The 23,604-nt window shown below is 40.2% G+C and overlaps 1 protein-coding gene across 6 annotated transcripts in view; it reads left to right on the plus strand.

The window, feature by feature from the left end:
* The window catches only part of NEIL3 (nei like DNA glycosylase 3), an 82,632-nt gene extending 61,001 nt beyond the window's left edge, over positions 1-21,631 (plus strand). For 2 of the 6 annotated variants that reach the window (XM_073577802.1, XM_073577840.1), the window contains exons 9-10: positions 4,395-4,569; positions 17,244-21,631. In XM_073577802.1, the coding sequence (XP_073433903.1) occupies positions 4,395-4,569; positions 17,244-17,402 (334 nt within the window). In that variant the 3' untranslated portion in view covers positions 17,403-21,631. Of the gene's footprint in view, positions 1-4,394; positions 4,841-5,096; positions 6,801-10,145; positions 10,343-17,243 lie in introns of those variants that run through there. The other 4 variants (XM_073577797.1, XM_073577812.1, XM_073577823.1 and 1 more) reach the window with 3 other exon arrangements.
* Positions 21,632-23,604: the final 1,973 nt, after the last annotated feature.

The raw sequence follows: 23,604 nt of genomic DNA on the forward strand, positions 1-23,604 counted from the left end.
CTTGATGTCTGAGTCTTCACAGGTCTTCTGCCTCTAGTTATCCAAAATTCTAAAATAACATGGTCGCTACCTCCTAGGGTCCCAGCCACTTTTACCTCAACCATTTCCTCCCTGTTTATAAGGATTAGATCCAAGGTAGCAGTTCCCCTTGTTTTCTCCCCTACCTTTTGGAAGATAAAGTTGTCAGCAAGAGAGGATAAGAATTTCCTTGACCTGTTAGTTTTGCCTGAGAGATTCCCAACAAATGTCTGGATAGTTGAAATCTCCCATGACAACTGTGTCATATTTTTTGGAGAACTTGGCCATTTGATGCATAAAGAGTTCATCCATGTCTTCAGCTTGCACAGGCGGCCTGTAGTAAATGCCTACAATGGTGTCCTTTCCATTGTTCTGTCCTTGTATTCTTACCCAAACAGTTTCCACAGAACTCCCAGTCTCTGAAGCTTCAATCTCTGTGCAGATATACGCGTTTCTAACAAACAATGCGACACCTCCTCCTCGTTTATCAAGTTTGTTTCTTGCAAATAAGTTGTATCCTTCTAGTCTTGTATTCCAATCATGTGTGTCCAAGCATTCCAAGGTTTTTCTGCCTCGATCTTGGCCCGCCATAGAGATGCCTGGTGCTCTAATTTATTGGCATTGCATTTTTCTGGTCTGATTTTTCAGGCTGAATTAAGGCATTTGCTCCAATATGAATTCTGACATTTTTAATACCATAAAAACTGGGAATAAAAAGTTGTAAAAGTGAAATCTGTCAGCCTGGAAAATGGCTAAAAATTGTGATCATGAAAAGGTACAAGTCTGCAGACACTGTATGCGACTGCAGACTTGTTAATCCTCACATCGCGGTGCCTCGCTCAGTATAAGTATAGTCGAGCTTTTAGTGCGGCAGCCCGGGTAGATTTACAACCTTCAGATTAACCCTATATCTGCAAGTTAATTGCATCCCTTTTAATTTACGTCCCTTTAAAAGTACATGTTCTACCCTTTTTGTTTTCATGTATTGATTTCTTTATTTTTTTTCCTTCGTGTTTTGTTAACTTAAAGAAATAAAAACTGTCGCGTTCGTTCTTTCACCTATTCCTATCCTTGTTAACGCAATTTCTCGGCACATATCTCCTTCGGTGGTATCAGAACAATGTGACTCTGTAATTGCTTTCTGGAAATGTCATTTTGTTTTTCCTGCAACCAAACGTCAGAAAACGATTCAAATATTATTCCTTCAGTGCAAACACTCCCTGTATAGGTATCATTTATTTATGGCACTAGTACGAGCCACAGCTACAATATTTAAACCATTGTGTGCATTTGTGACCAACGTTAATGAAAAATAGATGAGTTATTCCTTTGCGTGACACACTGGGCTGCCTTTGTGTCATGTTTCTAGCAGCTGTACATACTGTCTGCACAGTTTATTAGAATATCCCTTTATGAAAGGAGAGGTTTGTTTCTTAATTATGCCCATAGGAACTCAAGAAAATATTCACACTCTGAAGGTTTTATGGAGACAACTCTGAGAATTGCCAATTTATCTGAATTGGGCTTAAAGAAATCAATGCACCTCCTGTAAAAACAACCTCATTCCGATGATTGGAAGGGATTATATTACACTTGATGACATTTTTGCAACAAATCTTCCTATTGCCCTAAATTATGAAAATATGCTTTTTTTTTCTACAAAACGGCACCACTCCTTTTCATGGGCTGGGTCTGTTATTGCAGCTTATCAATTCAAGTCAATGGTTCAGCTGCAATGTGAGACAAATTCCATAGTCAAGAATGATGCTCTTTCTGGAGAGAAAATAAAACCGAGCGCAAACATCAGGGTTTCCATGGTGTAAATCCCACAAAAATGCTATTCAGATTAAAAACCCAACAGAACTACTCACAATAATGAGGCAAATGGAGACACTATGTACACCTTTTTGCTTCTGGTCCCTTGGTATCAATCTTATTAGGCATGCCCACAACGTGGGCTGTCCACATTTGTGCACTAAAAAGACACCTAAAATCACATAACGCCACCGAGACAATTACCAGATTGAGTCCAAAGTGTCTACTTCTGCGTCATAAGTGAGTAGTTTTGTCAGGGATTTTGTTTGATTTGCGGTTTTTGGGATTTACACAGAAAACCATTGTAGGCGCTCAAAGGAGAGCACAGGATAAATATGACCCAAGCCTTATTCGTTTTAGGAGGTAGAATGAATAAATAGACAGCAGTGCAATAGTAGTTCTCATGTTACTGCAGTGCCTGAGACCAATGGAGCTGTAAGACTGTTAATAAATCAGGATCTTGCAGGCCACCGTACCTTGGGGTCATCACGTGACGTTGGTACCATGGCAATGATAATCGTAGGTGTACAACAGCAAAATTTGAATCCCTCCCCGATGAAGGCACACTGCCGAATCACGCGTAGGGGAAGTGGCACCATTGCATGGTTTCCTGGTAAGACCTAACTATATTTGTGATATCTATTTAGGATACTATGGGTCAAATATCCACACTTTAGTGGTGTACCTTAGATGCATTGTAGGCACTTGAGCAATGTTGAATCATTTTAATTTAGTATATACAATTTATAATTATTGGTTTGGATGCAAGCTTAGTATGCTTGGTACATTAGCTGCTCACATTTTAACCCTTCTTTCCTTATGGTGTATTATCATTACATTTTAGTCTTGCCCACTATCTGGTGGTGCCACTTATTTTCTTTTGGCTTATCACCATGCACTATTGGCACTGTATCAAATGTACTGTTTGTACCTTTTAGTACGGTGCTTCTAATAAAATATAGCAATTTTATTGTTCATTATACGCTTCTTATTTTATATGCTTTACTTGATGATCGCGGGTGATTGATCTTGTCAAATGGTGTCTCTTAACCACTTAGCTACCGCTGTTGTGATTGACAGCGGTATTTAATGGGTTAATTTTTGCCGATACCGCAAGGTGTTTGTTGTCGTGTAGAGCTGTCACCCATGGGAATTTCAGGCTCTGGGTGCACTATTTACTTCCAATCATAATTTTAAAACTTCGACCAAAATTAGGCCCCTTAATGACCACCATTTTAATGGGTATCAGCGATCGTTAAAGGGAATCTGTTACCTATTTTTTCGACTATCAGCTGCTGGCACCGCCATCAGGGGTTTATCTACAGCATTCTGAAATGCTGTAGATAAGTCCCCGATGTAACCTGAAAGAGAAGAAAAACGAGTTATATTATACTTACCCAGGGGCGGTGCGGTTTTGGTCCGATGCGTATCGTGGTCTGGTCCGGCGCCTCCCATCTTCTAACGATTACGTCCTCTTCTTTGCTTCCCGTCGCGGCTCCTGCGCAGGCGCACTGCTCTGCCCTGTTGAATGCTGTAGATAAGCCCCTGATGGTGGTGCCGGCAGCTGATAGTCGAAAAAATAGGTGACAGATTCCCTTTAAAGGGGTTAAATTTTATATTGTGGGGAGAAAAAAAACAAAAACATGCTGACCTTTCGCACCGCTGCTGTTCCCAAAATGCTGAGACATCCTGTGACATTGGTTACAGGTCTCGCATGACAAAATAGTGAGTGATTTGCTATTGGGCTACTCCACTTGTCTAAGGTCTGGCTGAATGCATGAACCTTTCATAATCAGCAGAAGTGATGGCACAACAGCCAATTTCACGTGAAACCTAGAACCAACATCACAAACCGGTTTGGGAGGTGTGGTGTGTGTGTTTTGTTTTTTTTTATAAATTGCGATTACTTCATTTAAAATGTGGTTGTCTGGGTACTGGACCCCTTTAAGCCCAGCCACGGACCATGATTTTTACTGTATACTACAAAACTGTGGTATTACTTTATATAGAACAATTCATCAAATGGTTGCAGGTTTAAGTTGTTAAATTATAGATCTTTGAAATAACCCTTATCCGCAGACAAACAGGAATGACTTAAAGGGAATCTGTCGTTGGGTTTTTGCTATTCCATCTGAGAGCAGCATGATGTAGGAGCAGAAATCCTGATTCCAGCGATGTATCATTTACATGGTTGCATGTTGTAAAATTCCTCTTTATCTGCTGCAAATCTACCAGCTCTTTATACCCCCACCCACCCCACTGATTAGCAGCTTTCTGCCTATGCACAGTGTACACAGAAAGCCACCAATCCTTCGTGGGATGGGGTTATATACAGCTCACTAATATGAAGGACTGAATGGTCAAGTATTCTGTCAGCGATGATCTGTTGATAAAACAGTAGGTGGCACATAATTGGATTCGTTGTGTCTTAGCAGTATGTTGATCTCTGATTAGGTGGCGAAAACCTTTTTGACTGATTTCCTTTATCTGCTAATTTTAAAGCTTTATATTTTTGCGTATATATCAGATTTCTTCACTGTACTGCTATGACTTTCTTGTAGTTCACCACTTGTTAACGTGATGGGGGGCTCCTCTCCGCTGAATGCAAACGGCCCCCACTGCAGTCAACATAACCACCCCTCTGTCCTTCGTGTTGTGAGAAAAGATGGCGATAACAAAGGAAGACAGTTTTATTGTTGTGCTTTACCAAAGGAAAGACAATGTGACTATTTTGAAGTGAGTAAACGTGAGTCTTCGCATTCAGCTGTGCCCTGCAGTCCCTTGTGTATTAGGGCAAATTCATTATTGCATCTGTGCCTTTTTCCCATGTTTTTTGTTGTTTTTCAGTTGCTCTTTATTCTTCCTTTTGTTTTAAAGTCTATTTTATGTGTTAGCCAATTTGTTTAATGTTTGTCATAGCGGGTGTAGTTTGGGGGTTTCCAGATATTACAATTGCGTCATCAATTGTGACTTTAAAAAAAAACAAAACTTTTTTTTTGCAAATTTACTCCAGTCACCTTCCTTTCTTTGTGTGGATTTGCCAAAATTTTAGTAAAAAATTTAACTTTTTGCCTTAAATCACAAAAAAGGTGAAAAGACAATAGAAAAGCCTATTTTATTTTTTGCAAAACTCATGAACTACTTGAGTTTTTTGTTTGTACAATTTGGCACAGAGAACTTCAACTAACTAAAAAAAATTAACTGAACTGATCAAATAAGCTTGGTCCATAAACTGTCGATTTTTTTTTTTTTTTCTTCCACAGACCACATTAAGACCGAAAATAGTCATGTGACTGAACCTTAACATTCATGTTAAATGGTAGTCAATACACTGACGCTATATATTAGTGATTTTGATTATCTGCACAGAAAGTTTAACTGTTCTGGTAGGATTTTCCTGACATTTTCTTGCATTTTACAGCAAAAGCCGTGATCATAAACAGCTTAAAACACAGCAAAGAATTTAATTATTGAATGTTATCAGTTAGGAGAAGGGTACAAAAAAAACCTCAGGCACTAAATACACCATGGAACACTGTGAAGACGCTCATCACAAAGTGGCGTAAATTTGTCACAACAGTCACATTAACCATGACTGGACATAACTCAAAAATTGAGGAAAAGGCAAGAAGAAAATTGATACAAGAGGCCTGCAGCAATGCTAAAGGAGCTTCAGGAATTTCTACTGCATGTGACCACTATCTCCCATATTCTTGATATGTCTAGCCTGTGGTGTAGGTGGCAAAATGTAACCAGTTTATTAAAAATACCCATGCTTGACTATGCTTTGCTAAAACTTACATCAAGTGTGCCAAAAGCATGTAGGAAAATGTGATATAGTCTGGTGAGAACAAGTTTGAAATTTGTAACAATAATTAAAAAAAAAAGTTTGGTGCAAAGACAACACTTCGCATCACCAAAAGAACACCATACCCACAGTTAAGCATGGTGGAGGCAGCATTATGCTGTGAGGCTGTTTTTGAGCAGCTCGAACTGGGTGTGTTGGTGAAGGTGAAAGGAATTATGAATAGTTCCAAATATTAATCAATTTTGCATCAAAATCTTCTGGGCTCTGCTAAAAAACTGAAGAGGAGTTTCACCTTTTTTAGCATGAGAAAAACCCTAAGCATACTTCCAAATGAACAAAAGAATGACTTCATTAGAAGATCAAAGTTTTGGAATGGCTGAGCCAGAGCCCTGACCTGAATCTAATGGATATTCTGTGCACCCTATCCAAGCACGCTCACTCATCATCTGACAGATTTGGAGTGCTACTGCAGGGAAGAGTGGACAAAGATTGCCAATTCTAGTTGTGCAATGCTGATGTTCCTCCTACCCCAAAAAGACTGAATGCTGTAAAAAAAAATTCAAAGGGTGCTTCAACAAAGTAATATGTCAAGGATGCACATATTTATGCAACTACATTATTTTAGTTCTTTAGGGGTTTTTTCACCTGAAAAGACTTCAGTTTTACTTTTTATTTAAATTGTACAGATTTCAGGTGACAAAGGTGGAAAAAGTCCTGAAATGTTTTTTTTTCTTGGTATGACTTTTTTTCTTTTACGTGACAAAACATGGCATTTTAATAGTGGTGCGTAAACTTTAATTTTTTTACGAATACATACTACACAGTTTTGTTAATGTGCAGGCTCTACTAGTAACACTTTATAGAGAAAATATTGATCATACACAAGGAGGTTCAAAACAGAATTGTAAATGTTTTGAATCCTACTTTTTTGTTTAGGAACTTCATTCCAACTTGGAAAAGCAGGACTAAGTATTCTGCCCATGGCTTTTTAAAAGATCAGTGCTCTACAGATCCATAGTATGGCAGCAGTAGCTGTCCCATGTGCCTCTGCTTTTATAGGGAGGTACAGTATTGAGTAAAATAAAATCATGGAAAGCAATGCACAAAATCAGCTGTAGAAAGCTTGTAATAGAGAATATAAAGTGCCTACTGTAATGCATACCATTGCTTCCTGGGTTTTAATGGTTACCAAGTCCAAAACGACAAATGGCTGCATAAATATAAACTATACATTCATCTGTACATACAGTTGTGCGCAAAAGTTTACATACCCCGACAGAATTTCTGCTTTCTCTGCCTTTTTTCAGAGAATATGAATGATAACACCAAAACTTTTTCTCCACTCATGGTTAGTGGTTGGGTGAAGCCATTTACTGTCAAAGTACTGTGATGTTACCTCTAGTAGCCAGTCAAACCCATTTGTGTGAACTTCTGTGCATGTTATCAGGCCAAAATCAAGGGTATGGGAACTTTTGATCAGGGTCATTTGGATATTTTGGGTTGTCATTCTGATTTGAAAAGATAAAACACAGACGTTTGACAATAAATGGCATCACCCAACCACTAACCATAAGTGGAGAGAAGGTTTGGTGTTGTCCTTTTTTCAGAGAATATGAATGCTAAAAAAGCAGAAATTCTGCCATGGTATGCAAACTTTTGAGCACATCTGTACTTATAGAAAACAGTATATATCATTTTATTAAACATCACTATAGAATGTGCTATGGATGTGCCTGTTTTCAACAGAAACCTGCAGAATTTCAAATGCCGCCCTGAGCTAGTAATGATCTTTTTTTAAATTATTTTTTTATATATAGCGCCAATATATTCCGCAGCACTTTACAGTTTGCACACATTATCATCGCTGTCCCCTATGGAGCTCACAATCTAAATTCCCTATCAGTATGTTTTTGGAGTGTGGGAGGAAACCGGAGAACCCGGAGGAAACCCACGCCAACACGGGGAGAACATACAAACTCCTTGCAGATGTCCTTGATGGGATTTGGACCCAGGACTCCAGTGCTGCAAGGCTACAGTGCTAACCACTAAGCCACCATGCGCCAACATATTCCTCAGCACCTTACAATTAAGCAGGGACATACACAGAAAGGGAAAACACTACAATGTACCACATTTCAACAGTCACAGGAGGAGTGAGGGCTCTGCTCGCTATCTTACAATCTATAAGGAAATAAGGGGACACAATAGGTAGAATGTGCTTGTCATGTATGGTCCGGCAATCTTTATAATAAGTCAGGGTTTTCCATTACATGATGCACGGCAGGAACTGTACACGATCTGTAATATATTGTTTTCACACAATATTGCCTCTTTTCCTGGAAGATACAGTGTACATACATGGACTGTGGTTCATTAAGGTGCTTACATAAAAAATCTGGTGTAAAAGCATTAAAGGGCAATATTTTTGCACAACTTGGCAGTTCTGCAATAATATTTGAACTTTTGCATGCAATCTCCGCATGTGTTGCAGCTTACAGCCGCGAATCACGCACCCACGGGGACTCAAGCATATTACTTGAACACGCCAGAGATACTCGGATGATTTCTGAGCACGTTTGCGCATTACTAACATCTATCTCTGATTCTTATGAAGCCAGTGTTGTCAATCAAGGAAACATGATGGATCGTGGAAAAATGGAAAAATACAACAACTGCAAAAGTCCTAAAACATTACATTTATTAGTAGATTAAGACATGAAAAGGAAAAATTTAAAAAACATAACTGTTAACGCGTTTTGAGCTACAGTAGCTCTTAATCATGATGGATGTCTATCAAGTAGGTGGGCAGGTGCACTTAACTGTTCAGTCATGGTTTGAACAATCATTTTCTGTTGAGAAGATACTCCTATAAAGGCTCATTCATACAACTATTTTCAGTCTGAATTCTGTCTGTAAAGAAAAATGGACAGCAATAAGACCAATGTTATTCAATGTGGGCCATGCAGATTAGCATTTTTTTCCACACCCATGACTGCACCTGAGAGGAATCTGCACCTATCGCTGGACAGGAATCCAAGAGCACAATAAAAAGGCATCTCTCACTCCCTCCTTCAATATGGTTTTTTGTCCTTTGGATGTAGGAGCCTTAGGCACACTGCTGGAGCAGCTGTGAATCATAGGACACCATTGCTTGTTCTATAGCAACTTCTAGTAAGTTTGGCTGTGAGTACAGTTGTTCTCTGAAATGCTAATATCAGTTGGGAGAATTTAGGTTTAAAGCTTCAGTACTTATGTTTGTCTGGCCTGGAGTCTTGTGTTTTGGTGGGCCTGCAGCCTTGTGATTCTCGCATGTCTTGCAGCATGCCGTTTGTGTGGCCTGCCGCCTGGCCTGCAACCTTGCATTTCTCGTTTTAGGTGTGCCGTGGTTAGTTGGTTAAAGCACCTGCCTTGTCAAGAAGAGATCCTGTGATCATCTTCTAGTAGTGTCTGGCCTTGTGTCTTGTATGTTTGGACTGCCACTTCAGGTATGATTTCATGTTTGCCATGCCACCTCATGTCTGGTGTTTGGCCTGCCATAGAGTACTCCCCATTGTAGTTGTTGAATAGCCTGCCATCCTAGATTTAGGGTTTTCTTCGGCTGCCTCATGGCGTGACTTGATGGGGTGGATCTGGTGAATATATTCCAAGACCATTGTGTCCTCGTGGTTAAAGTCGGCAAATGTACTCATTGGAAATTGTCCGTGGAGACATTAAACACTAAGTACCGTATTTAGGAATGAAAAGTCTTAAAACTGGTAGATTGAACTAAGTGGAGAGTTAAAATGTCCCCTTACCTTGTTGGTGCTTTTGTGTTGGAGCTCTAAATCAATAGAGATAGTATCTTGATTGAATATCTAAAACTTTCACAGTCTACCTTCCTTAATCACTATCTGTTGAGCTAGGATATTTTTGAGATTTTTCTTCAGTTGTAAGATCTTATAGGGGTGCTCTCTTTCGTATCAGAGGATTCCTTGGTCATCGTCCCGCAGATGCTGTCATAGGTCAGGGGAAAAAATATACTTACTGATTATTTCATTTTCCTGAATCCCATGACAGCACCCCTATTTATTCCCTCTCTCTAGCTTTTGATTTGTGGTGGCTATCAATCTTCTCTCACAATGAAGAATGGGGTTGAGTGAATGTACATAATAACGAGAATAATAATTTTGGTGACTCCTACGTGACTTCTTGGAAACCACATTGAGCGAGGAAGTGTGAATTGCTTTTTTTATTTTATGTTCTTGGCTTCCTGTCTAGTGATAGGGCCAGATCCCACTCTCAAGTGCTGTCATGGGTTTCAGAAAAATCAAATTACCGGTAAGTAATTGAGTCTGTGGAGAAAAAAAAATGTCAGTCTGCTTGTTAGAAAAATTTCAACATGCACTTGTTTTTCCTAATTCAAATGAGACTGCTAAATTGATGGATGCACAAAAAAAATCAATGCCATATGGAGCCACTAGTATAGCATCCTTTTTTACGGATATATTGCTGTTCTTTAATATAGGAAACTGGAAACGAACATGTAAAGCAATCGCTGCCGTAAAAAAAAACGGATTGCATTCAGATGACAAGTGAAGAAAAAGAAGCTGAGTTTTCTGGTTGAGGCTATGTTCACACGTTGGCGTTTTTACAGTTTTTTTCTTTTTTTCCCTGCAGATAACACCTGCTCTCTTGGCAATAAAAAAGCTGCTTACAAACCCAGGCTTTGCTGCGTTTTTGTCTCTTGTTCAAGCTGATAACGATTAGTGCACTCAAAAAAAACATGATTCCACTTAGCAAAACCTGATACGTGTTTTTGCTGCGTTTTTACACTTACTCATTGGTTTCTGTGGGTGAAAAAACACTGACGGAAGTGACATGCTGCAGTTTGCAAAAATGCATCAGTTTTCCAATTCAGTCAAGTAAAAAAAAGTGTGTGCATGAGTTTTTCTGCTACTGTAAAATGCAGCTTAAAATTTGCATAAAAACTGCAACGTGTGAACTTTGCCTAAAACTCTTTTTTTTTTTTTTATATATATATATACACGCTCCTCTGAACTAGACTATCCGCTGTAGAAATTGCAGGCATGCTTATTGATTAACTCTGTGGGTCTCTCACTGTGACTGTCTGGTGAGCATTCTATAGACTGCAGTAGTTTCCTGGACTACTTCCAGTCTGTCCAGCAGAGATCAGACATATGAAAGATCCAGTCACTGGGTGGAATGTATCAAAAATGGGGCAAAGAAAAGGACTACCAAACTACTCACATCTTTAAAGTTTAAAGAGCCTCTGAAAATAAGTGACTTTTTTTTGGTTCCAATGTGCAACTCTCTCCCCAATCTGCTGTACCAAACCTGGCCTCTTCTACATGTGTCAGATATAATGCTAAAATCTATATTTTAAAGGTTTCTTAAAATGTCAGAGCATGGACTGGCCTCAGATCTCCCAACCCGAGCATGATGGCTTCATATATGTCTGAGGCTGCGACCCTCGGGTGATGAGAGCCGTGGCCAGTCCATGCACTGTGGTCTATGCTCGCAACGATTTGCACAGACTTTTGAAGCATCCTTAATCCTTTAGTTGATGCATGTGAATTGGTTTTCTTTAACTATATTAACAAGTAATGAAAAATTTCTTCTTTATGTGGTAGAAAAAAATATAGGCACAGCAATAAGTCTAATGCTACTAATTAAAGATGAAAACTGCCTAGAAAATGGATGAGTTATCCAAATACACCACTGAAATGTAAAAAAAATGATCATTTTATTCAGATAAATGTTTTTAGTACACAAGCTATCATGAATCAAAGGTAATATGAAACATGTAAGCGAGAAATAAAGTCTTGAGGAGATCATTTGCATATTCCCAGTGCCTTCTGGGATAAGTGAAGAGTCTCCGCGAGCTCAACGATCACTGGGTTTTGGCCGTTGCAGCTGAAAAGAGGAAATCGGAAAACCAGGGGAAGAGTCTTGAGGAGATCATTTGCATATTCCCAGTGCCTTCTGGGATAAGTGAAGAGTCTCCGCGAGCTCAACGATCACTGGGTTTTGGCCGTTGCAGCTGAAAAGAGGAAATCGGAAAAACCGAATTTGGGCTCATCTTTCATCGTTTTTAAGAAATCTCAAGATGGAAGAGGCCAGGAGCCATTTGGTGAGCTGCATTTCTTGCTACATGTTCACAGACTTACCAGTGGAAAAGCCAAACTTCACATGCCACAAATGCAAGCTTGTGTCCCTGTTGGAGGAAAAGTTGCAAAATCTCGAAGAGAGGTTAGCTACGTTGAAGATCATTAAGGAAGGTGAAGAGTTCTTGGACAGAGCAGAATTATCTCTTCATGTTACAGAAAGAGAAGAAATTCGAAGTGCACCTGAAGAAACAGAGGAATGGAGACATGTGACCCAGAGAAGCAGGAGGATCAGGAGGCAGTCAGCACCCATACTGCTCAGAAACCAGTACCAGGCTCTCACGCAGGAAAACAATGAAGAAATACATCAGGATAAGACTTTGCCAACAAGCAGCAACCTTGTACGCCTTCAGAGTCCTCCTGGATGGAGAAAGAAAAATGTTGTGAAGAAGAAACGGAGAGTGGTGGTCATGGGGGATTCCCTGTTGAGAGGAACTGAGGCCGCTATCTGCAGACCGGATATAACTTCAAGAGAAATGTGTTGTCTTCCAGGTGCAAAAATTAAAGATGTGTCTGACAGGATATCAGGACTCTTCAGACCTACAGATGACTACCCATTCCTGCTACTACATGTGGGGACAAATGACACTGCAAGAAACGACCTGGAAACCATCTGCAGAGACTTTGAAGACTTAGGCAAGAAAGTGAAAGAACTGGGAGCGCAGGTGGTCTTCTCTTCCATCCTCCCAGTGGATGGCCATGGAACAAGGAGGTGGAATAAGATTCTGCAGGTGAACAACTGGCTACGTCGATGGTGCCGTCAGCAACGATTTGGATTCCTGGATCACGGAGTGAACTACTTATACGATGGACTACTTGCTAGAGATGGGGTGCACCTTACGAAGACTGGTAAGCATGTATTTGGAAGTCGCCTTGCTACACTTGTAAGGAGAGCTTTAAACTAGAACAACATGGGAAGGGAAGCAAAAGACCAGAAAAAGCCATACACCTGACAAATGCTATTGAGAACTCTGCTATTAGAAGTGGAAAGGAAGAACAAAGACGAAAGAATCTAATTAATAAAAATATTGGAGAAAGAGAAACCAATCACAAACTAAAATGTTTCTATACTAATGCACAAAGCATGGGCAACAAACAAGGAGAATTGGAACTACTAACACAGGAAAAGAAATATGATGTCATTGGAATCACTGAAACTTGGTGGGACAATACACATGATTGGAATACAAGACTAGAAGGATACAACTTATTTGCAAGAAACAGACTTGATAAACGAGGAGGGGGTGTCGCATTGTATGTTAGAAACGCGTATATCTGCACAGAGATTGAAGCTTCAGAGACTGGGAGTTCTGTGGAAACTGTTTGGGTAAGAATACAAGGACAGAACAATGGAAAGGACACCATTGTAGGCATTTACTACAGGCCGCCTGTGCAAGCTGAAGCTATGGATGAACTCTTTATGCATCAAATGGCCAAGTTCTCCAAAAAATATGACATAGTTGTCATGGGAGATTTCAACTATCCAGACATTTGTTGGGAATCTCTCTCAGGCAAAACTAACAGGTCAAGGAAATTCTTATCCTCTCTTGCTGACAACTTTATCTTCCAAAAGGTAAGGGAGAAAACAAGGGGAACTGCTACCTTGGATCTAATCCTTATAAACAGGGAGGAAATGGTTGAGGAGGTAAAAGTGGCTGGGACCCTAGGAGGTAGCGACCATGCTATTTTAGAATTTTGGATAACTAGAGGCGGAAGACCTGTGAAGACTCAGACGTCAAGGTTAGATTTCAGAAAGGCAGATTTTAAGGGATTCAGAAAGAGAATTGGAGGGATCCAATGGCTGGATATCCTTAAAGACAAAAATGTCCAGGAAGGATGGGAAATCTTGAAAAATGAAATTCTCAAAGCACAGTTGTTAACAATTCCGAAAAGAGGGAAGAATAGGAAGCAGTTAAGGAAACCAGGATGGATGAACACAGAACTTAAGCACATGCTAAAAAGGAAGAAAAAAATGTTTATAAAATGGAAAGAGGGAGGCATATCTAAAGAAGAATATAATGCTGTCTGCAGAACCTGCAGGGCACAAATCAGATTAGCTAAAGCTGAAAATGAATTGAGGCTTGCAAGAGATGTCAAAAGCAATAATAAAGGATTTTGGGGATATGTCAAAAGTAAAAGAAAAGTCAAAGATGCTATAGGATTTTTACAGGATGAAAATGATGAAATGGTAAGACAGGATGTTGAGAAGGCTGAACTTTTAAATTCCTATTTTGCATCTGTTTTCTCTCAGAAAGGAAATGTAACATCAACTGTTATTCACTGTCCTATTAAGGGAATAGAAGAATCCAGGATATCTATAAGCAGAAAGATAGTGAGGAAACACTTAGCTAGCCTAAATGAATTCAAGTCTCCAGGTCCAGATGAATTACACCCCAGAGTACTGAAGGAGATAGCAGAAGAAATTTTTGAACCCCCCTCTATAATCTTTGAAAATTCTTGGAGAACAGGAGAAGTGCCAGAAGACTGGAGAAGAGCAAATGTTGTTCCTATCTTCAAAAAGGGGAAGAAGGTGGACCCAGGTAACTATAGGCCGGTGAGTCTGACTTCTATACCAGGAAAGATCTTTGAACAAATTATTAAACAACATGTATGTCAATACCTGGATAAGAATGAAGTGATTAAACAGAGTCAGCATGGGTTTGTAACTAATAAGTCATGTCAGACTAACTTAATTTCCTTCTATGACGGTATCACTGATTGGGTGGATCAAGGAAATGCTGTAGATATAGTATATCTTGACTTCAGCAAAGCATTTGACAAAGTCTCTCATACAATCCTTATTGAAAAAATGATTAAGTATGGAATGGACAAGGCAACTGTTAGGTGGATTCATAACTGGCTTAGTGATCGGACCCAAAGAGTGGTCGTAAATGGCTGCACATCCAGTTGGAAGAATGTCTCAAGTGGGGTACCACAGGGCTCTGTCCTGGGCCCTGTATTGTTCAACATCTTTATCAACGATTTAGATGAAGGAATTGAGGGTAAACTGATTAAATTTGCTGATGACACAAAGCTAGGAGGGATAGCTAATACTAGAGAAGAGAGAGAGAGGATTCAAAAAGATTTAAATAAACTGGAGAAGTGGGCAGCAACTAACAGAATGGTTTTTAACAGGGAGAAATGCAAAGTACTACATCTGGGCAATAAAAATGGAAAAAGCATATATAGAATGGGAGGAATAGGGCTAAGTGACAGCACATGTGAAAAAGACTTGGGTATACTAATAGATCACAGACTGAATATGAGTCAACAGTGTGATGCAGCAGCAAAAAAGGCAAATGCAATTCTAGGATGTATTAACAGAAGCATACAGTCTAGATCACGTGAAGTCATTATTTCCCTCTACTCCTCTTTGGTCAGACCTCATCTGGAATATTGTGTCCAGTTTTGGGCACCACATTTTAAAAAAGACATCAACAAACTGGAGCAAGTTCAGAAAAGAGCGACCAGAATGGTGACCGGTCTGCAAACCCTGTCTTATGAGGAAAGGTTGCAGGATTTGGGAATGTTTAGTTTGCAAAAGAGAAGACTGAGAGGAGACTTAATAGCTGTCTACAAATATCTAAAGGGCTGTCACATTGTAGAAGGATCAACTTTATTCTCATTTGCACAAGGAAAGACTAGAAGCAATGGGATGAAACTGAATGGGAGGAGACACAGATTAGATATTAGAAAAAACTTTTTGACAGAGTGATCAATGAGTGGAACAGGCTGCCACGAGAAGTGGTGAGTTCTCCTTCAATGGAAGTCTTCAAACAGAGGCTGGACAGACATCTGACTGGGATGATTTAGCGAATCCTGCTTTGAGCAGGGGGTTGGACCAGATGGCCCAGGAGGTCCCTTCCAACTCTACGATTCTATGATTAATATAAGAGGAAGTCCCAACATCTAGTTGGTCAAAAGATCCCAAATTCCTGAGCACTGACAAGACCATGCAAAAAACAGGATGAGTGTGAGTAAATTATTGGAATGAAAAAGAATGAGTGATAAGTCACGATGTCGCCTCTATAAAAGCAAAAATCTTTCTGGGGCCAAAAAACAGACATGGGGATGTTACCCGTGTGGAAGTTGCATAGCTTGTAATAATAACAATATCCAATGAGCTAAGTCATTTTTTTCAGGTGATGATAGCCATGAATTTACTGTCACCCATTTTAGCTCTTGGCCCTTTTTATTCATGTATTTTTTCTTATGTATTGTATATTTATTTGCGCTTTGTAATAATATACGTTACACATGTACTTGTCTAACTGATTAATGTTGCTCCTTTGCATTTTTTGCACTTTGTATTTTCTTCATATTTATTTCCATCACACATACCATACATAACTTTTCTCATTATTTTAGTTTCACATTTATCTTTACTTGTTCGGATCCTTTCTGTCTACTATGTGAGTCTTTTTCACTCATTTTTCCTTGTTTCTCTGACCGTGCACTACATCTATACAATCCAAAATGGCTGCGGTCAATGGGCTTCTAAAAAAATGGCGATTTAGTCGCACATGCGCAGTGCGTCTGTTATAAATTCAAAAATGGCAGCCTCCATCTGGCTTCAGGGAAACGGCGATATGCGCACTGCACCCATTGTCCCTGCATTGCCTAAAGGCCTCTATCAACTACCAGCCTGTGTATATGACGTCCATGGAGGCATTTCCTCCACACGCCGCAGCTGAGTGCCAGAATGCAATACACCTGGGACCCGGGGGCGGTTGTGGTATGCACAGCATATGATTTGCATCCTTCCTGGCCAGATGATATAAAAATAGGATGAGGTAAGATGGGACACACACTCCCCTTAAGAGAGCACATTCGCAAAACGCGCGCCGGGGGTATCGTGGAAGGGCGTTACACTGCAATATGGGTAGGACTTGAACTCATTAACTATATGGTGATCCTGTATGGCTTTAAGATTCTACACTTTACTTTTTAGCCTGGCACTTTTTTCTTCAGGATAGGACCATTTGGTATATTTATTACACACTTACCCATAGCCTGCTATTATTCCACTCCACCACTCTTATCTTGCTTGAGTATTTTTTTCCTCTTACGTGGTTTTTTGGATAAAATAATTTTTTAATATACTTCAGTGGTGTGGTTGGATACCTCTTATCCATTTTCTAGGCTGTATATATTTCTAAACCACCCCATTTTCTTATTGCAATAGGATTCAATGTTTTTTTTACACCTGAAGATCCCTGTATATAGTTGATATATTTATGGACGTTTTTGTCGTTATAATTAAAGATGAAAATATAAATGAAAGACAATGGAGTTAATAGTAATCTGCTGAATATGCCGTAACCCATGTTAAAAATGAGTGTGGTCAGTCTTGGATTATAGACAGAAGTTCACATTGAAATTTAAGCTGACTTGTGTTTAGAGTTTAAAGATCCTAAATGATTCTGCTTTTGTTTCAGTGGGCTGATCTGCATTTTCCATTCTGCAACCATAAGAAGAGATGTATTATGAGGACAGTTTTGAAGCTCGGTCCAAACAATGGCAAAAAATTTTACGTGTGTCCTTTAGGCAAAGACAAGCAATGCAAATTCTTTGAATGGGCAAAACCCACAGAGTAGCTGTCTGGCGTGTGTCAATGTCTTGGCGCACTTATACATTTAATCACAAATCGTGAAAACACTTAATGTCTTTTTTTTTTCCAGTTAATGTAGAATAAAATATTTTTTTTCTTCAGCAGACATTTTTTTGCAGCAGGACTGCTAGAGTTGCTATGTCTTGTTTTAACACCTACAGTGGGTACAGAACATTCAGACCCCTTTAAATTTTTCACTCTGTTTCATTGAAGCCATTTTGTAAATTCAATTAAAGTTTATTTCTCATTATTGTACACTCTGCACACCATCTTGACCGAAAAAAACAAATATAGAATTTTTTGCAAATTTATTAAAAAAGAAAAACTGAAATATCACATGGTCATAAGTATACAGTCCCTTTGCTCAGTATTGAGTAGAAGCATCCTTTTGAGCTAGTACAGCCATGAGTCGTCTTGGGAATGATGCAACAAGTTTTTCACACCTGGATTTGGGGATCCTCTGTCATTCTTCCTTGCAGATCCTCTTCACTTCTGTCAGGTTGGATTGTGAACCTCGGTGGAAAGCCATTTTTAAGGTCTCTCCAGAGATGCTCAATTGGGTTTACGTCAGGGCTCTGGCTGGGCTAGTCAAGAATAGTTACGGAGTTGTTCTGAATCCACTCCTTTGTTCTTTTAGCTGTGTGCTTAGGGTGATTGTCTTGTTGGAAGAAGAACCTTCGGCCAAGTCTTTTTCATCCAGGATATCTCTGTACTTGGCTGCATTCATGTTTCCGTCAATTGTAACCAGTCATCCTGTCCTTGCAGCTGAAAAACGCCGCCATAGCATGATACTTCCACCACCATGTTTTACTGTTGGGATTGTATTCGGCAGGTGATGAGCAGTGCCTGTTTTTTCCCCACACATACCGCTTAGAATTATCACCAAAAAGTTCTATCTTTGTCTCATCAGACCAGAGAATCTTATTTCTCATAGCCTGGGAGTCAATAATTTTTTTTTTTTTTAGCAAACTCTGCTTGCTTTCATATGTCTTGCACTGAAGAGAGGCTTCCGTCGGGCCACTCTGCCATAAAGGGCCAACTGGTGGAGGGCTGCAGTGGAGCTCAGCCATAGTGATTTTGGAGTTGTTCTTTACCTCTCACCAAAGCTCTTCTCCCACGATTGCTCAGTTTGACTGGACGGCCAGGTCTAGGAAGACTTCTGGTGGTCCCAAACTTCCATTTAAGGATTATGGAGGCCACTGTGCTCTTAGGAACCTTGAGTACTGCAAAAATTCTTTTGTAATCTTGTCCAGATCTGTGCCTTGCCACAATTCAGTCTGAGCTCCTTGGCCTGTTCTTTTGACCTCATGATTCTCATTTGATCTGACATGCACTGTAAGGCCTCTTTCACACTTCAGTTTTTTACAATCAGTCACAATCCGCCAGATTTTGAAAAAAACGGATCCGCAATTTTCTTTTGAGGATCCGTTTTTTTCCCCATTGACTTCCATTATTGGCGGATTGTGACGGATTGCCGTCCATTGCATCCGTTTTTTTTGCGGATCCGCCAAAATTTGCTGTCCGTCACCATCCTCAAAGATTTCAAAATGGAGCTTGCAACGTTTTTTCCTCTGGCGGATCCTCCAGACACTGATTTAACCCGAAATTCTTTCTGGGTGCCGGAAAAAAACAAAAATTCTCTCTCTCTCTCTCCCTCTCTCCTTTTGCAGGCTGCGATTCCTTTAAAATTCTTCAATTGTCGGATCCGTCAAAAAAACGGACGGGTGGCATCCGTTGTCATCAGTACTAAAACGGATCCGCCATCCGTCCTTTTGGCGGATTTTGACTGATGCAAAAAACTGAAGTGTGAAAGAGGCCTAAGCTGTGATGTCTTATATAGATGGGTTTGTGCCTTTGCAAATCAAGTCCTATCAGTTTATTTAAACACCGCAGGACTCCAATGAGGAGTAGAACCATCGCAAGGAGGATCAGTAGGAAATGGACAGCATGTGACTTAAATATGAGTGTCTGAGCAAAGGGTCTGAGTACTAATGACCATGTGATATTTCATTTTTTTTTTTAAATTTGATAAAATTTCTTGATTTGTTTTTATCAGTCAAGATGGGGTGCAGAGTGTACATTAATGAGAAAAAAATGAACTTTTAGTTTACCTTTTGTCACTGGTGTTGGCTGGTGGGACTACTACTCCTATCAGACTATGGCTGCTAATGACAGCAAGAGCAGGCAGTGGCTGATGGGAGTATTAAATGGCGTGGGTTCCATTGTATTTTTGATAATCAGCCAGGCAAAACTGACAGCGCCAATCCTCAATTGCCAGCTTTAGCAAGGTTGGTTATCAACAATGGGGGTCGCCAAGCCATTTTTATTTAAATAAATGGTTATAAAAAAAACAAAACAATGTGGGGTTCATCCCCATTTCTGATAACCAGCAAAGCTAAAGCAGACAGCTGGGGATTGGTATTCTCAGGCTGATAAGGGATCATTGATTTTGCACCCTGAGGCTAAAAATAGTCTGGATGCTGCCCAGAAAAGGCACATTTAATAGATGTGCCAATTCTGGCACTATGCCCGCCTATTCCCACTTGCCTTTTGGCGATGGCAAGTGGAGTTCATATTTATGGGGTTGATGTCACCTTTGGTATTGTTCCATGACATCAAGCCTGCTATTTTTTGGCTGGGGGGGGTCATGGATATCCATGGCCCCTTACCAGCCTGAGAGTACCAGCCCCAGCTATTTTATTTAGAGTGCAGGCACCTACTGATGAATACTCCCATCAGCTGCTGCCTGCTCACACTGTTATTAGGGGCAGCAGGCATAGGCTGCTGGGAGTAATAGTCCCAGCAGCCAACACTTTTTACCTCCGATCACAGCTGCAGGCTCACACTATCAGTTAAGGCCCCGTTACACATAACGATGTCCCAGCGATCCCACAATGATCCGACATGGATGGGATTGCTGGGACATCGTTAGACAGCCCCTCCAGCGATCAGGACCAGCGAGTGAGCTGGTTTCCAATGTAAACATCGGGTATCTAAGCCCGCTGTTTACCTTGGAAACCAGCATGTACGCTGATATCTAAGGTAAACAGCGGGTTTCTATGAGCCGCGCGGCTCTTAGATACCCGATGTTTACATTGGAAACCAGCGTCGCTGATCGCTGGTCTCTCGCTGCCACAGGCAGCGATGCGCGCTAGCCAGCGGGAGACCAGCGATCAAAAAACGGCCCAGGATGATAATACACGATCAGCGATACCCGGCGGGGGGAAGGCGGTCGCTGATCCCTGTCACACACTGCGATCTCGCTGGCGCTTCAAAAAATCAGCGATCTCGCTGTGTGTGACGGGGCCTTTATAGTTTGGTAACCGCTGCTCTCTAACATGACAGCATGGCAAACAGTGGATGTTCGGGTACGGTTTTGGATCTCGAACTGAACTTATTCTTTAACTATTTGGCCGAACCCAAACATCCGGGGCTTTGTCCATCACTAGTGATGCTCTGTTATCGTGTTATCCAAGTATCCTGCCCATGCTTGAATACTATGTTCGGGTCCCTGCGGCTGGATGGTTCGCATACATGCTCAGATTGCCTAACAGCTGCAGGTACTCTAAACAGCTTACATTGTAAATGATTGTTTTTGCACCTATCCATAAACTTGCTAATGTCAAATATTTTGAACACTACAAAACTTGATGGGTCTATTTTGTTTGATTGTTTGGGCATGTGGTTAAAAAGCTAATTTGCTATTGATATCAAGACAACATAGCGGAGTTCTTTTGCAGAGAAATGATAGTCTAATGGAGTCACGAAGAGATTAGAGATTTAAAGGGGTTTTCCAAAAAACAAAAGTTCATTTTATTCACTAGATCTTAAAATGAAAATGAACTCCACAATAGGAAGTGATTAAAAAAAAAAAAATGTTCCTGTGCTGAGATATGTATAGATGTAGGGACTGTATAATCACTTATATTTTTGGTAGAATCTGTTAGGATTCCTTTTACAGTTATTTAGCACATCATTATATGGGTGTCTTTGTATAACTATATTATATGATTGTTGTAGGAATAACTATTCTTTAATACTTAAACAGACCTAAGAGATACAGCAAAGCATTATAAGTTTTCTATCCAAGTATACAGACCTTTTTCCTGTATTTGTACTCCCCGTTTATATTACACTATATATTCTTTTGCATTATATTGTTTTAATGAATTGTTGTAATAAAGATATTTTTAGCCTTCTATAACACCTCTTTAAGTGTTTGATTCTCGTAAGCTTTTTTGGCCTTCACAATAGGATTGAGGATTTTTGGTTTAATAACTACCCATCCCAATGTATTTAGAACCAATTCCTAAGTTTACCAACACCCTCCAGAGGCAACTTTACACCACCCTGTCAAAAGTGTTGGTGACAAAAAGTTACATACGGTAATAGAACGGTGATCCCCGGTCCAAAAAATCATACTTCCATAGTCAATGTACAGTCAAAACTCCATTACATCCTTTATAATAATAATCATTATTTTTATATAGCGCTAACATATTCCGCAGCGCTTTACAGTTTGCACACATTATTATACATCCTGGTATAAAATTGTTCAGGCAGACCTGAACCAAATTAGAAATAACTCTGTCATTGCCAATATTTTTAGGTTGGTGTTGAGTAGCATTGGTCTTATATGCCTTCCTTACATTAGGGTTGTTTTTCCCTTTAGTATGAGTGTAATTATACCTTCCATCACTGACTCGGCCAAAGCTCCCTCATCCCAGGAACAATTCAACATTTCTAATAGGAGGCAATATCTTCCCATACTTCCTGTATATTTCAAAATATACAGTGGGGGAAAAAGTATTTAGTCAGCCACCAATTGTGCAAGTTCTCCCACTTAAAAAGAGGAGTGAGGCCTGTAATTGACATTAGGTAGACCACAACTATGAGTCAAAATGAGAAAACAAATCCAGAAAATCACCTTGTCTAATTTGGCAAGATTTATTTAGCAAATTATGGTGGAAAAGTATTTGGTCACCTCAAAACATGCAAGATTTCTGTCTCTCACAGACCTGTAACTTCTTTAAGAGGCTCCTTTGTTCTCCACTCATTACCTGTAGTAATGACACCTGTTTGAACTTATCAGTATAAAAGACATCTATCCACAACCTCAAACAGTCACTCTCCAAACTCCACTATGGTGAAGACCAAAGAGCTGTTGAAGGACACCAGAAACAAAACTGTAGCCCTGCACCAGGCTGGGAAGACTGAATCTGCAATAGGCAAGCAGCTTAGTGCGATGAAATCAACTCTGGGAGCAGTAATAAGAAAATGGAAAACATACAAGACCACTGATAATCTCCCTCGATCTGGGGCTCCATGCAAGATCTCACCCAGTAGGTTCAAAATGATCACAAAAACGGTGAGCAAAACTCCCAGAACCACACGGGGGTACCTAGTGAATGACCTGCATAGAGCTGGGACCACCATAACAAAGGCTACCATCAATAACACACTACGCTGCCAGGGACTCGGATCCTGCAGTGCCAGACGTGTCCCCCTGCTTAAGCCAGTACATGTCTGGCCCCATCTGAAGCTTGCTAGAGAGCAGTTTGGGAGTATGGGGAGAAAGTCATATGGTTTGATGAAACCGAAGTAGAACTGTTTGGTAGAAACAAAACCCATCGTGTTTAGAGGAGACAGAATGCTAAGATGCATCCAAACAACACCCTACCTACTGTGAAGCATGAGGGTGGCAACATGCTTTGGGGCTGTTTCTCTGCAAAAGGACCAGAAGGACTGATACATGTACATGAAAGAATGAATGGGGCCATGTATTATAAGATTTTGAGTGCAAACCTTCCATCAGCAAGGGCATTGAAGATGAAACGTGGCTGGGTCTTTCAGCATGACAATGATCTGAAGCACACCACCAGGGCAACGAAGGAGTGGCTTTTTAAGAAGCATATGAAGGTCCTGGAGTGGCCTAGCCAGTCTCCAGATCTCGACCCCATAAAAAACCTTTGGATGGATTTGAAAATCTGTGTTGCCCAGCAACAGGTCCAAAACATCACTGCTCTAGAGGAGATCTGCATGGAGGAATGGGGCAACATACCACCAACAGTGTGTGCCAACCTTGTGAAGACTTACAGAAAATGCTTGACCTCTGTCATTGCCAATAAAGGATATATAACAAAATATTGAGATGAACTTTTGTTAATGACAAAATACTCATTTTCCAC

The sequence above is a fragment of the Dendrobates tinctorius genome, unplaced genomic scaffold, assembly GCF_039654945.1.
Source record: "Dendrobates tinctorius isolate UK_male_01 unplaced genomic scaffold, ASM3965494v1 ptg000008l, whole genome shotgun sequence".
NCBI lineage: Eukaryota > Metazoa > Chordata > Amphibia > Anura > Dendrobatidae > Dendrobates > Dendrobates tinctorius.